Consider the following 17,670-nt stretch of genomic DNA (forward strand, 5'->3'; position numbering starts at 1 on the left):
CTTGATAATGTAGAAGATGACCTCCTTCTAGCAAAACCAAAGCTTAGAGTGAAACTGGTATCTTGGTCCTCTTTCCTCCCATTAAGTCTAAGGACTATTGTTTGGGGTCGGTAAAAGAATTTTGAGCCCACTGCGTAATTCTAGGTGTGGACAAAGCCTGGTACGATGGGGGGCATCGTGCTGCACAGGGTGATTTCAGAGACACTGGAAGGTCCATGTGACTATAAAAGTATCCTGAGACATTAATAAGCCGAAGATTAATTTCTATGTCTTTTATTAAAAAATAAGGAATCCTGCTGAGAGAACAGGTTCGCTATGGTAGTCATTGAGACCTTAGTGAGAATTAATTTATCGGGATCGTTATGGGTGCAGATGGCACAAGAGGAAGAAGAAGCCGTGGCAAGACTGTGAGCCTCTCACCGGTCATTGTCACCAGTACAAGAAGGGGCACGACGAAAGGGTGAGCCTGGGCAGATAGGAAGGTTGAGTGTTCTTTGAAGATTTATGTCAACCACTTCACACCTTTACAGTGGACCAGAGAGGCAACGATTCTGGAAATATAATCTTTCTACTTCTTTCTTGGCACCAGCTTTTATCCATTTTTCTGTCCACCATTCTTAGGAATGTGGTCTGTCACCACGAGACAACTTGACAATATGCTGCCTTTCAAAACCATCTCTTCATTCACTCAGCACATATTTATTAAAAGCTCACCACGTGTAGAGACTGAGGCAAGTTGCATCTGTACATGCAGTTTTCCACATAGAAAATTCTTTTCCAACAGCATCCGACTTCAGGCGTTTGGTACCATGGGTCCGCGGTCCATCTGACCCAGCTGTGTATCCCAGCCTCAGAAACCCAGGTCAACATTTTGGGCTCTCGTGTGTTCTAGATACTTCCCACCCAGGGGGGATGTTTGCCATAAAAGAGGAGTTGAAAGGCACCAGGCTCTGTTAGATTTCACGGAAGCCCCTCCTTTAAAATCAAGACCAAAGTAAGAGAAGAATATAGTTGTGTTTTACTGTTTAATTTATTATTTATTACCAGCTACCTTTTGAGATATCTTGAGCTATCTACTGTTTAAGATATCTTGAAAGACTGCTATGGATTTTTCTAAAAACTACTCTAATTCAATAAAAGAAAGGCCTCTACTGTAGGGAAGTAGTCTGAAGAGCTCCTGCTTTTCAGTGCAGTCTGGTTTTGTCTGGAATCTCCGAGGCATAGAAAGTAACGGATTGAAAATAACCCCTATCCTAAGGAGGAGCACCAGCAGCTCGTATGCCTGGTGTGTTCACTTTCCCCTAGAGGCCCTTCCTTTCTTGTTTTCAGAAATTCTGTCAAAACACTTCAAGCAAAAGGAAAGGTTTCATTTCCCTGATAAGTATGTGGGGCAATAGTGGGAGCTTTCTCATTTCATAATAAGCATTCAAAAGATTTAAAATTAATAAAACCGTTCAGAATTCCTAAGCTGTTTAAATTGTTATTTTTGAAATTTGAATTTCATTTCAGTTGGATGGGAGTTGTCAAGCATTTTACAGTCCTGTGTATCTATTGCTTTCACAGAATTACTCACTAATGAAGGTTCTCTGCAGCCAAATTCACAGCAGTAGGACACGGGTGGAATAAGGCCCAGGAGCATCTATCTGTCCAGTGGAATACTACGCAGCTATTCAACCGTGGGGCGGCGGGCGTGCTGAAGGTGGACAGACCCCAAGATAGAGCCTTAGATGCAAAGAGCAGCTCATGGGATAGTGCACATGATATAGTCTCACTCGCCCCTGCCCCGTGGGTGGATATATGACCTATGACATGGGAGAGGAGAGCTGTCTCACTCGCCCCTGCCCGTGGGTGGATATATGACATAGGACACGGGAGTGGAGAGCTGTCTCAGTCACTCCTGCCCCGTGGATGGATATATGACATAGGACACGGGAGTGGAGAACTGTCTCAGTCGCCCCTGCCCTGTGGGTGGATATATGACATAGGACACGGGAGTGGAGAGCTTAAATTTTTTTTTATGTATTTTTATATTTTTCTTTATATTTTATTTTATGTATTTTTCTGTCCTGTCCCTACCCCACACACACCCACACATACACCCCTCCATAAACTGTCCTTGCTTTTATATTAAATTAGTAAAGTTAGAGAAGTCCAGTAAAATGGCATAGCCCCTCGGCCCCCCACCGCGTCCCCCCATCCTCTGGCCCGACCTGTGCTCATGTTGTGTATCCTTCCCCTCACCTCTGCTTATGAGACTTTGCACACAGGAGCTGTGGTTCATTCGCAGCCACGGGCGTCTCCTCCAGGGTCTGGCTGTAGAGCGAGTACTCGGGCTCCTGTGTTACAGGTGACTGGCTCTCTTGAGGCAGGGTGGAAGGAGAAATCTTGACTCGTTGGGCCGCACCAAGATCCACGCAGGGTGTGATGTGAGAGGACAAGATTCAGGTTGCAGAGTGAGGCTTACGTTCTCAAAGGACACCTGGCCTCTGTGTATTGAGAGTCCAGCGAAGGCCCCACCCTTATTCTGAAGGGGGGAAGGATGCACCGATAGCATGTTATTACCACCAGTGCGAAGCTGAAATTGCTATTAAATGTATTCCTTGTGGCTCTGCGTTCCCATCTACATGTGTAAGTGTCCTCAGTGAGACACAGAGCACCCCCTCCACCCCCTTGCTGGTCCCCAGCTGAAAATAAAGGTACTCTAACCTTCTCCCTTGGCTCACATAACACATGTAGATGAACACGGCGCTGAAGATTCCTGCACTCAGGTTGTTTAGGGTGGGAAACGGAATTATTAATCACTACCTGTGCTCGAACATCCTCCATGACCCCAGGTGACTCGCTCCCGTGGCTGATTATATATAATGTAGAGTATAAGTTTATGACATAAGTGCCTTTTACTGGTGTAAAATGTAGACTTTGCCTCCTCCTCTTTGCTCTATCACCTAGGGAAGTTATTTAAGCCTTCTCAAACCTCTATAGAATGGGGATAACAAATCATGTATTACCAGGTTGCAGCAGAATAAAGGGGTTGGATGGTTAATATTTGTGTTTGTGTGTCATAGGAAGGCACTGCTGTTTGAGGCCTTTTTTTTTTAACCTAAAAAAGCCAGCAACATCATATGAGACAAACCTCCTGTTTGTCTTACCCACCTTTAGTTGTCCGCTTACGTTGAGTCGGAATCTGCATCTCCATAACTTCTCCCTCTAGGTTCAGATCCTTCCCTTAGGGCCTGCACACAACAAATACAATTTCCTTTCTCTGGCAAGACCAGTCCCACAAAAAGAGTAATGAGAAGTCACAACAGAAGACTGTGGCCTGGTCCACGAGTCGTGGTGCTGGCCATGCCTATTATGGAGCTGCTGTCTTTCAGGTCTGGGCTCCCTTGCTGCCCTCTGCTTGGGGATGATGGGGCGGGCACCCAGCTCCCTCCACCTGTGCCTGTCCATCCGGCTCCTTACTAGGCTCTGCCGGGGAAAGGGGGACCTGGAGGCTGGAGGGGGCAGGACATGCCCTCTGCCTCCTGTAGGCTTCCTGCATCATCTCAGGGACTTACTTCTCTGAGTGCCATAAGTGCCAGAGCTCCCGGCCAGCGTCCCCGACTCAGGAGCCACTCGGAGGTAATGGCTCTGGTGTGTGTGTGCAATACCCACGATTTGCACTGCCTCGCATGAAGCCCTGTGCATACATCACCTTATTGAGTTATGGTGTTAACCCTGCAAGATAGGTGTTCTCTTCACATTAGAGGCGAGCAAGTGGGCACAGAGATGTTGAGCAGCTTGCTCCAGGCCACCAAGCTGGTGGTGGCAAAGCTCAGAGTCAGATGTAGGTCTGTCGGTCTAGCATGGGCTCTTTCCTGCACCACAGCAGCCCTCTCTGTCCTTGTGTGATTGGATCAGCCATCTGCCAGCGTCCTTTTCTTCACACATTGGGCAGCCCAGACCCAAAAGGAATGTTCATTTGCGGCCTTTAGGGCCGCCTGCGTGCCAGCTGACCCCCCACCGGCCAGAAGTCGCATGCTTGCCTCTGCCTTCTCAGAGGCGCTAGAATTTGTCTCTGTTCTGTTTGTAATGCACACAGGACGGGGCTATTAATCATGCCACAGGCCAGGCTGCACAGCGCCTCCGGAATAATGAATTACCCAGCTCCTGCCAAAATGAGTCACACCACGGCCACGAAGGAAACTTATCTCTCCCCGACTCTCTCCCCATCTTGTTCCTCCCTCTTCCCTCTCTCATCTCCTGTGATCTGTCTTGCCAGTTGTAATTGGAACATTTTCTCTCGTATTTAAGTTCTGAAGTGTCTTTGGGACTTGCTAATGTATCCAAAGGCTTAAAACAAGTCTCGTCAAGGACGTTTATTGCTGTCTAGCACAGGCAGTTAAGCGTAGCTTACAAGCAGCTCTGGGTATATATGGCCAGGAATATAAATGTTCCTTTTGGAAAAGAAGAGAAGGAAAAGAAAGGGAAGGGAAGGGAAAGGACGAAGGAAAGGAAAGGAAAGGAAAGGAAAGGAAAGGAAAGGAAAGGAAAGGAAAGGAAAGGAAAGGAAAGGAAAGGAAAGGAAAGAAGGAGGGAAGGGAAGAAGGAAGGAAGGAAGGAAGGAAGGAAGGAAGGAAGGAAGGAAGGAAGAAAGAGGAAGGAAGGAAGGAAGGAAGGAGAGAAAGAAAAAGAGAAAGGAAAGAAGGAAGGAGAAAGAAAGAAAGGAAGGAAAGAAGGAAGGAAGGAGAAAGAAAGAGAAAGAAGAAAGAAGGAAGAAAGAAAGAAAAGAAAGAAAGAAAGAAAGAAAGAAAGAAAGAAAGAAAGAAGGAAAGAAAGACTCTACGATGGTATCAAATGAGGGCTTAAAGAAGGTGCAATTTCTGGCCTGACCGTGAGAGAGAGGTTGTACAGGACTTGGGATGGTGTGACTTTGGTTTGAATGGGGCTGTTTGGGGTTTTTTTTGGGGGGGGGGTGGGGAGCTGCCTAAGAGGAGACCTGAGATCATGTGTACTGAATAAAAGAAGCATCTCCTCGCTGGCTCTTCCTGCTGCCTGTGGGCTAAAGCCAGGACCACCTGGTAACTGGGACCCCTCCATTTGCCTACTGGCAGACACGCTCCCTCACGCTATTGCTGTATACATGTCACGCTAAGGAACACTCTGGGCTGTGCCCCGGTCCCCTACGTCGTCAGAAGGCTAGAGGCAGGCCGCCCGGAGTTGGTGTAGCGGCTCCCTGATGGACTCAAACCCCCGGGCCCTGCCATTCTAGCCTGTCACAGTGAATTTGTTGACGTACAGCCTCATGGTTGACGAGTTGGATGCTGCAACTCTGGATCTGATGCTTTTATTCAAGGCAATAAGAAGTGGGAAAGGGTTGTCAAGACATCAGCTGTATTTGTCACTCGTATCGGGAAAAACAAAAGCTTTCCCCGAAGCTTCCGGAAGATGTTTGCCTGGGTCTTACTGGCCAGAACTACGTCACGTCCTTACCCACCATCCTTGGCTGCAGGGGAGTCTGGATGAACACGCTTAGCGTCCCTATGCTCCGAGGTAGAGGCAGCAAGGGAATGAGGACCGAAGATGCCTTGGGTCAGCCAGCAAACAGCATCTGCCACTAGCAGGGCCAGGGAAACCTGGGCCGGCGCGCGCCGTCCCACCTGACAACGGAGAGGGAGGAAATTCATGTTCCCGAGCTCACTGCATGCCCAAGAGCGTGCTCAGCGCCAGGCCTACGGGAGCAAATTTTACCTAAAAGATGAATCCTCGGGTTTTTATGTTGGGATGACAGTTCAGAGAGCGGGAGGCCCAGCTCTGCTCCAAACCTGGTGCTGAGCTGCGCTGTGGTCTTGCCTAAGTCGTTTCCCCTTGTGTGTGGAAGGTTGGAGATGCCCTACAAGGAGTCTAACAATCTTAGGACGCAGTTTTGCTCCTTTCCCTCAAGCATCTTCCATTCGTTTATTCACTCAACAATTCTTTCCTAGGTGCCTACTGTGTCTAGGTGCTGCTTTCGGTACTTGGGACATACCAGTGAACCGGGCAAAGATCCCTCCCTGCCCTTGGGGACCTTATGTTCTACTGTGTGTGTTGGGGGCAGGGGACACAAACAGTAGCAGCAAACGGTAGGAGCCCGTGACGAGTAGTAACTTGCGCAGGTGTTAGAGGGGATTCGTTCTCCGGAGGCCACACGTGGGCAAGGGGACGGGGTCTGGCCGCGCCGGGGGACAACGCAGTGAGCCTCCCTGGGGACACGGCGTGTGAACAAAGGCCTCCTGGGCAGGGGGTGTCAGCCAGCACAGGACTGGGGGAGTTGCTGCGGGCAGAGGGAAGAGCTAAGGCAAGGCCTCGGAGGTGGACCTTGCCTGGATTTTCGGAGCTGCTGCTTCCCCATCTGAGGACGGGCCCGGAGCCCCTCTCACCCCATCATTTCCTTTCAGAGGCCTTCAGTTGGCTTTCAGACCAGCTCAAACCCCCGGGAGTTGAAGGCCATTTACACACTTGACCCTGCCATAGCCCTTAGGGACACAGAGCCTGGCAACCCCCTTTGTATTATATTTGCACCCCATTTCACATTACAGAAACACTCGATTTCTGGGCATATAGGGAAAATGTAGAGCCCCCAAGTCCTAGAGATGTTGAAATCTTACCGAAATAGCACAACCCACCATTTCCAAACTATTCTTGCTGGGCTTCCTGTTTAAAGCCTCCTGCACAGTGAGTGACTCAGTGTTTTTTGCCATGTTCTCAAATGATTGTCCCTGTTAATCAACCGTGAAGCCCCAGGTACGGGGTTGCTGTGCTTTTCAATTTTACCAGTTAGTGCTCCTGAGCCATTGGTAATAGTGGACTGGGCCTTCCCCATTAGCTCCAGAGGAGCCTCCCTGAGCAAGGCCAGGAGCCTGCAGGAAAGCCCAGTCACTTGCTGGGCTGTGCAAACTGCGTGCGTGTGTGTGTGTGTGTGTGTGTGTGTGTGTGTAATGACAACTGAATAACGTCTTGAAATAGAACAAAGGGAAAGGCCTTCCTGAGTTGTGTCCTATGCAGAGAAGTGAGTTGGACTCTGAGAACAGTGGTATTGTGCGGGTGTGTTATTGTCTCAAGGTGCTCTGAGAGCTTGTAACACACGAACAGATTGATGGGCTCATGAATTAAAAGAATCCCCCCACCTTGGTCCTAGAATGGGGTTAGTGTGTGTCCCAGGCACCTGCTCTAAAGTAGATTACACTTCAGGCAAGAGGCTAGACGACCTCCGTGTGTGTGCGAGCCTCCATCCAAATACTGAGCAGGGCTGGCCGTCACTCGCGGCACACCGAGAAGTCTAGTTCTGGGTAATGGCTTGGCGTGGACTTCATAGTCCCTTTTCGAGGTGTATCTCCTTTCTTGTGACCTTGACATTTGTTTGATGGGAATAGCAAGGAGACTTAACTTTGATCTCTGTCAATCCGAGTGAGGTGACAGGGGAGAATTTGGAATAACACACAAAGTGCAGGATATATTGAAAATGAGAGGAGGATGAGAGTCTTCCTCGAGTTGAATCCTCGAGTTGAACACATGTTGTGTGTTTTTACCAAGCTGCTGGGACCGGGAAGCAGCAAGCATCCCTTCTGGGGTTTCCTAACCTGGTGTCCCCCTTCTACTTTGCTCCCTCCGATGCAGTACTTAGGGACAGCTGAGCCATGCACACAGTGGAGGAGAAGCATGCTGGTGCAGGCAGAGATTGCACAGGCAGGGGGTAAAGACATGAGTCTAGAAAATTCTGACAAGAACATAAGAAAGAATACAAGGGTACCGGCTCTCTGTTTTACGTGATGTCTACTTGCAAGATAGAAGATATTGTTCACTCATTCAGCAAACATATCCAGCACCGACCTCTGGGCCTGGCTCCGTCCTAGGCTCTGGAGATATATCAGCGAATGCCACCACCCAGAACTTGCCCTGTCCTCATCTTATTTGGTCAGACCACATGAAATTGCTGTTTTTGTGGGTCAAAACAACCCACTCACCAGGCACCTACTGTGCGATCCAGCCATTACACAAAAGAAAGAAAAGCATTTGTGCACACAAAGGCTTGCACGTGAGCGTCGGTAGCAGCTTTATTTGCAGTGGCTCCGACTGGGAACACTCCCAATGTCCATCCACAGGTGAATGGATGAGCAAAGTGTGGCGAGTGTGTATCCACACGAGGGGCCCGCACTCGGCAATAAAAAGGATGAGGTGCTGCTACACACGGCAGCGGGCCTGGACTGTCATCCGCTGCGGTAGCCAAGGACACGGAATGACTGAATCTACAGAAAACTTCGAAAGATGCAAAGCAATCCGTAGTGTCACTACGGAGGCAGATTGGGGGGTGCCTTGGAACAGGGACGGGGGGTGGGGGAGAGGCGATGGAGGAGCAAGCGCAACCATTTGGGGGTGCTGCATGTTTACACCGCTGGTTGTGAGGATGGCTCCACGGGCCGTGTACACGTCAAGGCTTCTCAAGGGATACCCTTGAAACATGGGCAGTTAATTACGTGATAATCCTACCTGAACAGCGTCTGGGGATCGAGTCCGCGTCAGGCTCCCTGCAGGGAGCCTGCCTCTCCCTCTGCCTGTGTCTCTGCCTCTCTCTCTCTCTCTCTCTCTCTCATGAATAAATAAATAAAATCTTTTTAAAAAAAGGAAACATCATACCTGAATAAAGGTGTTAAAAACTGTCGAAAAATATCAATTGCACATGGTCCGATCAACAGATTCCTTTCGGCTGTACATTCATTGTTAAAACGTGAGATGCATGTTCCCCATATTTTCCGAAAAGCCACTCTGTATGAGACCATACCACGAAGGATGCTCCCCATGAGAAGTAAAAAGAAAAAAAATTTTTTAAAAATTAAAATAAAAGGCTCTCCTTGCTTTTTTTAAAGCTTCGTGGGTGAAATCGGTTGCTAAGGGAATGGCTTTCCTACAGGCCCTTCTGCAGCACTTAGCAGCTGCAGCAGGCTGCCCGCACTGACGCGTGTGTGCATGTCTTTCAGAGTGACCTGTGGTCTCTGGGAATCACCGCGATCGAGATGGCAGAGGGCGCTCCCCGTAAGTACCTTCCCCCTGGCGGGACCTACTGCTGGGCTGCTCCCTGCAGGGGACTGGGTGGGGGTGGGACCTGCTGCCGGGCTGCTCCCTGCAGGGGACCAAGTGGGACCTGCTGCTAGGCTGCTCCCTGCAGGGAACTGGGTAGGACCTGCTGCCAGGCTGCTCCCTGCAGGGGACCGGGTGGGACCTGCAGCCAGGCTGCTCCCTGCAGGGGACTGGGCCTTCCTTGCCAGGCGCCGGAGGAGCTTTCCTCTGGCTGCGCAGAGCCCGTGGGGGTGCGGCTGGCGTGCGTGGAAAGCGAAGTCCGCTTCCATCAACCAGGAATCCATTGATTTGGGAGTGCAGTCAGGATCTTGAGCTTAGAGGGGGAAAAGGAAAGAAAAGGCAAAAAGCACGTGGGGACTCTTGTGTGCTTCCCGGATTCCGGGTGTCATTTGTTCTTCAGCCGCTCTTGACCTAACCCAGAAGCGGCCCAACCCACAGCGCCAGTAAACGCCGCGTAACCAGAGTTCAGAACCCACGCTCCGTGCACGAGTCATGGCCTCCGCGGCCCTGGGTCCTCATCCGACACCGACGTTTAGAGTTTGGGTTGCGCTGAGAGGCCAGGGCTCCCCGGGGGACCCCGGAAAGGGCTTGAGCTCTGGAGAGCTGGGGCTTAGGGGTGCCTCCCCCGGCCACATGCTGGCCACGAGCCTGTGCCCCCCAGACTCCCCTGCAGGAAGCCTGGCTCACCCAGGGTCCCCCAGGCCCCCCACCCAGCCGCCCCGACTCAGTGCCCTCGTGCCCTGCATGGCAGGGACACAGGACAGACCTGTTTCTCGAAGCCACAGGATGCCTTCGTAGGCAAACCTCACTCTTTAGTCCCCGGCTTGGGGTCCTCAGGCCGCAGGACCTGCTAGTGCACAGCTGCCTCCGAGGGCCACCTCTCACCTTCACTCGGGTCAACCTTGTTGAGCGATGGGACAGCGTGGCCGGCCTGCCCCCCACCTCCTTTCAGGCAGGATCCCCCCGGCAGAGCCTCCTCTTCGTCACTGCCACCTTGGTGTCTGCTCTGCAGACCGCCTGAACCAAAGCCGCCCCCTTCGGCGCATGATCAGTGGTTTTGCTCACAACTGCTGGTCTTGACGTTGCCGTGGTCCTTGTAGTTCTCACTGTAGCGTTGGGAGGCATCCTCTGCAGCGTGATCGGGCTGTTGGGACAAAATTCCCCTCCTTTGGCGATGCTGAGAGGCCTTTATGAATCAGGAAAATCAGATACTGCAGCCTGAAGTATGACTCTCACATTGTCATTCTTGATAAGCAGGAGACGGGGTCGAAAATGAACTTCTACCCACAGAATCCTTCAGCTTTTGGGGAGAATATATTCTTATTCTGGGCACAAAGGAAAAGATACCCCGATGGTTGGAAAGCAAACTAGTGAAATCTTGTGATTATGATAAGAATGCGTGAGTGCTTTCTCAAGAACCGTAATGCCGTAGTTTACAGGTTGAGATATTTTAATAACTTTCCTACCAGACCCTATTTGCCTTGATCTCTCTGTTCTTCCTGGGGCCAGTGAACAACAAGCAAAACCAGAGACAAACCTGTCATGAAACCTGAAAAGCCATCAGGATATTTGGAAATACAGAGAGAAAGGTGTTCTGGTCTAGCGCCCTGTACTCTAAATCTCTGTGTAGGTAGCATTGCGTTCGCGTGAGCCTTCAGTGTAGAAGAAACAGACCATTTACCTTTCATTTTATGACTTAGGGTTTTACTATGAAAACTAACCTACCAAAAAAAGAAAAAAAAAAAGAAAAGAAAACTAACCTACTGTCTCCAGAGCAGTTGTTACCTTGATGCTGTTTACTCTGCATCTTAGATGGTTATTTAGAGCCAAACAAAGGTTTTGACCCCCTAACTTCGTTTTCTTAAAGACGAAGTAAACATAGAAATGTTAACAGTGTCGAGTTTTAATGTGTACCTTATGGGACTTCTGTAGTTAAACATCAGCTCTTTTAAATGCTCAACGCGTAGAAGCTTCGCGATCTTCTGACTCTGCTCGCTGGGCCTGTGTGGACTCCGAGCCATTTGGCAGCATTAGCCGCACAGCCAGATGGGGCTTGGCCTGGGGTTGGCCTCCCAACCTGAGCCGGCCCTTCTTCTGGTCTCTTGCAGCTCTCTGTGACATGCACCCCATGAGGGCCCTCTTCCTCATCCCCCGGAACCCAGCGCCTCGCCTGAAGTCCAAGAAGTGGTGAGTTTGGTCTTCGGTGTTTTATGGATCAAAGGGCAGGGTTTTCCTGCGATGCTCTCTTGGACGAGCTCAAATCCGTAGGTCCAGCTGCATGATCAGACCAACGGATACCGAGCCTTGGGGAGGGATTTCCCATCTGCCGTCACTCATCTTAGAGCAAATGTTAAGTACTGACTTTGCACAGCGGGTCTTTATCACCCCACCTTCAAGGTGAGGAGCGATTAGCTAAGGGAGTAGTGGAACCCAAGTAACAACGTGAAGGCTCTTTGATGTATCACCCTCCCAAGAAATCTCTTTCCTGGCATCTCATCAGAGACGGTGACGATTCCAAGAGTCAGCTGGCTAGGCTGGCTGGCATTTCTTCGACTCCTGAAGATGGTAATCCTGTGAGTGCGTACACACACCGGTAGTATGAGGGATGATCTCACTGGCCTGTGCATAAATATTTGTAATATTGGTTTTTACTATTGCTTCCCCTTAAGACACGTGGTATTGGCTTCTTATTTGGGGCGGTGATAAAATTTCCCATTTAACAAACCTATTCCCCTAAAAAAATTGACCTGATTTAAAAAAAAAAAAAAAAAACAAGTAGATACTAGTCTGGACCATGTAAGAGTCTGGTTAAAAATTGTGTTGGTCGTGGGGCACCTGGGTGGCTCATTCAGGTAAGCATCCGACCCTTGACCTCAGCTCAGGTCTTGATCTCACTGTCGTAGGTTCAAGCCCCATGTTGGGCTCCAGGGGAGGCGTGGAGCCTACTTAAAAAACAAACAAACAAACAAAAAACTGTGTTGGTGGTACACGACTGACTCAAGTTTGGGAAATACAATTCTGTAGGTGAGACCAGAGGGTCGACTTTTGAGTTTTGTGTGTACTTAGATCAGGGTCTTTGTAGCTTATCATTGCCTGACAAAAATTCATTGTTCCTTTCTTCCCCCTGTGTATATGGGACATCCTGACGCATTCCAGCACATTCTTGAGTCTCTGACTCCCCATGCCCCAGGCCAACACCTGGACCACTTACGACCCTCTATCTTTTTCTAGAGACATATTCTGGGCAAGTCAGAGCATGAAGGTTCAAGACCTTCCGGCCCCTTTTCATACTTCATGGTCACTTCATGGTCACCCTCGCCTGGGACCCTTGTCACCCACAGCTTCCCCCTCCACCACGCAGAGCACCGTCTTAGTTCATACCAGTCACCTAGTAATGACACAGCCACCCGGGTGTGACAGGAGAAAAGCATACTGCACCGAGAGGAGAGGGAAACAGCCGGGGGGACCGACAGCCCCGAGTTGCCAAGGCCTGCAGAGGAAGAGCTTGAGAGTTGCTATTGGCAACAAGGGGGAAGGTGGCTCCTCCTCCTCACTCTGGAGGGTCACTGTGCAAGACGTCGTTCTCTCCCCAGCAACAGCCTGCCATTGGGTACGTGTACGGCACATGAGCAGCAGGCCCTGCTTCCTCTCTTCTCCCTGCAACAGACTCCCCGGGAAAGAATTCGGGTCACCTCCCTCCCAGGAAGCATCAGTGGCACCACAGAGCCCTCTGCTAGCTTTCTGCTCGTCCCCTGTGCCAAGCCTCCCTGTCCCCCTGCACCCCCCCTCCCACATGTACCCCATATACTGTATACAGTGGGCTTTCCTGACCCTGTGCCCCCCTTTCCTCCCTTCCTGCTCCCTGCACTGCTGCTGGACAGTTGTTTCCAGCCTTGGACCCACAGAGGACACCCTGGCCACCCACACAGGTGTTACGGTTGGTCAGCACAGCGGGGCTGTTTCAGAAACACTTGAATTAATCGCCAACTTTTAAAAACCTGGTGGTGGAGCATTATATTCAGATTTCTGGCCTTTTGTGCCAAGGTGTGGCACTACTGCCTGGCCAAGTGGCTCCAGCTCCTCTTAGGTGGCAGCTTGTCCTTCCACCCATCGCCACCTCTCTCCAACTCAGAAGCTGGGGGTGGCTGGTCCTTGCATATGTCCTATTTCTCTCTTCTCCCGGGCCTGCACTGCCCTTTGGCCAACCTCTCTGTCCCCTTAGAAAAGCAAAGTGAGTGAACAGGCCCTGCACTACAGTTTTAATTTTTGCTGACCCTGCTCCAAGAAAGGTCAACTCTGCCCTGACCTTGTTTGAGAAATGCAGGCTTGGAGGAAACTACAGGCTGACTTTCCTGCTTCAAACCTTTGACCACAAGAACTAATCCTGGTGGTGCTTCCGGGGCTGGGTCCGTCCAGGGACAGTGAGGAGACCAGGCCTCCATCTCACCCGGCCTCCCTGACTCCGAAGGAAAGCCCCTTAGGTTGTGAGCGCCACACTGCCCGACAGAGAAGGGGAGATGGCTTGGCTGTTCGGGTGTGCATGGGCAATCAGGAGCCCTGGCAAAGGACTCTTTCTCACCCAGAACCCTGCCTTTATAATATGGCCATGCAGTCCCCAGGCCATAGGACACAGAATGTGGCTCCCAGTACTCTGCAATAGAATCCTACTTTTTAGGCAAAAACATTTTAATCCTACTTTTTAAATGAAAATAAGCCACAGAGTACTTTCTTGAATGACCAAGTCTGAGTGATTTGCAATAAGTTAGGGTTCAGTGGTTTAGTGCCTGCCTTCCACCCAGGGTGTGATCCTGGGGTCCCGGGATCGAGTCCCATGTTGGGCTCCCTGCATGGAGCCTGCTCCTCCCTCTGCCTCTGTGTGTGTGTGTGTGTGTGTGTGTGTGTGTCTCATGAGTAAATAAATAAAATCTAAAAAAAAAAAAAAAAAGTTAGGGTTTGCTTTAATATGTGTTTGGGGAGGAAGTCAAATATTTTATTTATTTTTCTTTTATTTTTTAAGGGAGAGGATCCCTCTCCCCACCCGTCCAAAGAAACAAAACTCCAAAATGTTCCTTTTATATCCAGCCATATTCTCTGTCTGATGAATTAGCAGATGAAGTACCCTGTTCTCAGGGTATATGTTGAAGTGCTACCAAAGGGGTGCACCGTTGTGGTAAGATGGGCCGGCAACTCTTTAGCACAAGTATGCAGTTGCGGGTCGTTTCCAGCAAACTTACTAAATCTACAATATACAGGACATAGAGGGCATACGCGTGTCGTAGACTCAATAATTTATGTGTGTGTGTGTGTGTGTATAAATTTATATATATATATATGCACATACATACATATTTAATCTTATATAATTATAATGATTGATCTTATACATAAGATTAAATATATGTAATAAAATGCAATTTAATAAAATTAAAATATATGTTTAATAAAATTAAATTTAATACAATTACATCTTATTTGTACATATATATATATAAGATCTATAGATATGTATGTATATGTATATACACATATTTAATCTTAACCACAACCCTGCCAGGCAGATGCTCTGGGTCCTCATTCTGTAGCTAGAAGATCGAAGGTTAGGGGGGTTCTGTTCCTTGCACAAGTCTGTACAATCTTTTCGTTTCCCAGGTTTGTAACCCCCATTCCCTCTACTGTATCATCCGGGCTCTCAAGCTCAAGGTTAGAGTGGGATACTAGTCTCTTAGTTGAACACTTTTTTCCTGTGCCTTAAAACCAGGGAAGGAAAGGCAGGAGAGCTACCCTTCGGCCCTTAGGCTGTGGGAGACGCGAAGGAAAGCACCCCCACTCTCCAGAACCTGCCCTTTCCTCCCGCATCAGGAGAGGCCTCGGTGCCGAGGAGGTCATGGGGTCAGGGCTCCAGTCAGTGCCCAGCCATTCAATAATTAGGTCTCCAGGAGGATTACAACCTCAGCTGAATTAGAGGCCAAGCGCGCTCTCGGCCTCTGTCTCCATGTCACCACAGGCAAAGGCACAGCCAGTTGTGATGCCCATTTCTTCCTCCCGTCTTAATACATGGTCAGATTCCACCCACATGGTGAACCATCTCCCTCAACCCATTTCCTCTCCTTTCTCTTCCCACCGTGCTCCCCTGTCCTACTGAGTGCTATGGTTTCCTGCAGGAGTTTCTGGAGAAATACGGGGATGACTTCCTTCCTGTAAAAGATGGTTGGCCTCTTTCCCTTCCCATGCTCCTTAGATGTGGAGATTTACACAGGCAAAGAAGCACTTGATCAAGATCATTAGAAAAACCTTAAGTGCTTCTCACTGGGAAGAGACATAAGGTTCCTTGGTCCAAGCTACTGGTGCTCCACTTGAAGACCAGAGGCCCTGGTGTGGTTAGCTGGCTCCTCCCTGTACAGCCAACCTGGAACCCCCGCCTTCTGCCTTCACCCCCAAACTTTCAGTCACTCCTACTATTTTATGAAACACCGGTTCTGATTCTTGGGTTGTCAGACACTGTTTGTTTGTTTAAGATTGATTTATTCATTTGAGACAGAGCATGAGCCGGAGGGGCAGAGGGACAGGGAGAGAGACTCCTCACTGAGCTTGGAGCCCGACACGGGGCTCCATCCCACCACCCTGAGATCACAGCATGAGCTGAAACCACGAGTCCGACGCTTAGCCCACTGCACCACCCAAGCACTCCAGGCACTTTTGTTTTTTTAAGAAACGACAAAGCTGTGTGTGTGTGTGTGTGTGTGCATGTTCTAAGTGAAATAATAATAACAGAAAGCAAATATCAGAAAATACCTCCGATTAACTGAATTTGCTAGCAGTAATGTGACTTGGGACTTTATTAAAATCAAAACAAAAATTGCTGCACGGTTGTTGTTGTTTTTTTTTAATTGACCTTTTTTGCCCGGTCTCCTTGGAGATAATGGTCCCGTTGACTCTTCCTGCTAGCGTATCTAATCCAAACATATGTGCAATAATTCCCTTTTAAGAACACTACACTATTCAGTTCAACAGAAGTTGAATTTCCAATTTCTACCCCCAGACCTAACAGCAGAGAGATACTGCTGCTGCTTGGTGATGGTCGCAGGTTGCCAGGACCTTGTCATCATCGTGGGAGTAAAAGTCATAGCAACAGCAAACATACATGCGGTGTCTATGATGTAACGGGCGCCGTGCTCACTCTCTTCCATCAATTCATTCCTTGAATCATCACGACGTTCTTTTGAGATAAATCCTAACAATATCACCATTTGCAGTCAGGGAACTGGGGCACGGAGAAGTTAAAGAACCTGCCCAAAGTCACACCGTTAAGAAGTGATAGAGGCCAGAGTAGAGAAATGGGGTGGTTCTGGGCAAATGCAAATTCTGCAGCTCAAATTGCATTTAGAGAGTCCTGTGATTACCAAAAACTTTTAGCCCGACAGGTTATAATGATTAATGTAATCATCTTTCAGGCGTTTTTAATTCCTCTAACACAATTAAATATACAAACAGAAAAACTCTGGGAAGATAAAGTGGTGATGCAGGTATTAGAACCAGGGCCTCAGACTGTAAGCGCCAAACATTAACATTTATCTCTCCAGGCCAACCCTGGGGAAATTAGTATTACTAATCTTAGGCTTTTTTTTTTTTTTTTGAGACAGAACTAAATTACTGGCAGCAGAGATGCAAACAATAAAGTTATATAAATGTACTTTAAACCCATCAGACCGCTCAGCAAATAGTCAAGTGGTGTTCAACATAGGGGAAGGGATTTTACTTTTAATTAAATGTGTAATTAAGCATATTGATTCTTTGGTCACGCTAACTTAAATAAGAGACAATGAATCTTTTCTTTGAAGATTTGTTTTAAAGTAAGCATTATTTTCTCTTCAAATGGTACCATTTGAAGAAGACATGAGGTACATTGCCAGCTTTGTGGTTCAGCACATTTTTTTTAAGATTTTATTTATTTATCATGAGAGAGAGAGAGAGACAGAGAGAGAGAGAGGCAGAGACACAGGCAGAGGGAGAAGCAGGCTCCATGCAGGGAGCCCTATGTGGGACTCGATCCCAAGACCCCAGGATCACGCCCTGAGCCACCCAGCTGCCCCGGTTCTGCACATCTTGGCCCAACCTTCGGGCCCAGAGCTACTCTCCTGAATGTCTCCGACGCTTCCTTCCAAGCAGAAAAGAGAGTGGAAAGAGGAGCCTGTACTCCGGCTGGTTCTGCTGACCTCTGATCGCGGTCTCCTCCGAGAGACACCCCTGCCTTTTTTTGGTTGTCAGCACTGGGGAATGGAATGTACTGTTTATCCAGCCTGGATCTCATTTTTAAATTGGGTGTGATTTATTTATCGCCTTCTAATTAATAGCTGAGCACTTTATAAAAAGAAAGCACTTCCTTCGAGTTGCAAGCAGAAGAAACAGGGCTCCCATTTGCATTTCTCATGAATATTTAACAGCTCCCTGTCTTAATTTGTTTTTGTTTTCATGTTCCTGATCCTGATTTCCTACCTCGAAGGGTGCCGTGTGGAATGTGTCTGTCTCCTTACGCAGGTTACCCTCGTTCTCTTCGGTGTGTTCCCTAGGACAGCCCAT

General features: G+C 48.9%; 1 protein-coding gene across 7 annotated transcripts in view; it reads left to right on the forward strand.

The window, feature by feature from the left end:
• The window catches only part of TNIK (TRAF2 and NCK interacting kinase), a 370,683-nt gene that overhangs the window by 257,747 nt on the left and 95,266 nt on the right, over positions 1 to 17,670 (forward strand). For all 7 annotated transcript variants that reach the window (XM_041731634.1, XM_041731636.1, XM_041731635.1 and 4 more), the window contains exons 8-9: positions 8,994 to 9,048; positions 11,202 to 11,280. In XM_041731634.1, the coding sequence (XP_041587568.1) occupies positions 8,994 to 9,048; positions 11,202 to 11,280 (134 nt within the window). The remainder of the gene's footprint in view (positions 1 to 8,993; positions 9,049 to 11,201; positions 11,281 to 17,670) is intronic.

Source organism: Vulpes lagopus, chromosome 17, assembly GCF_018345385.1.
Source record: "Vulpes lagopus strain Blue_001 chromosome 17, ASM1834538v1, whole genome shotgun sequence".
NCBI classification, from domain to species: domain Eukaryota; kingdom Metazoa; phylum Chordata; class Mammalia; order Carnivora; family Canidae; genus Vulpes; species Vulpes lagopus.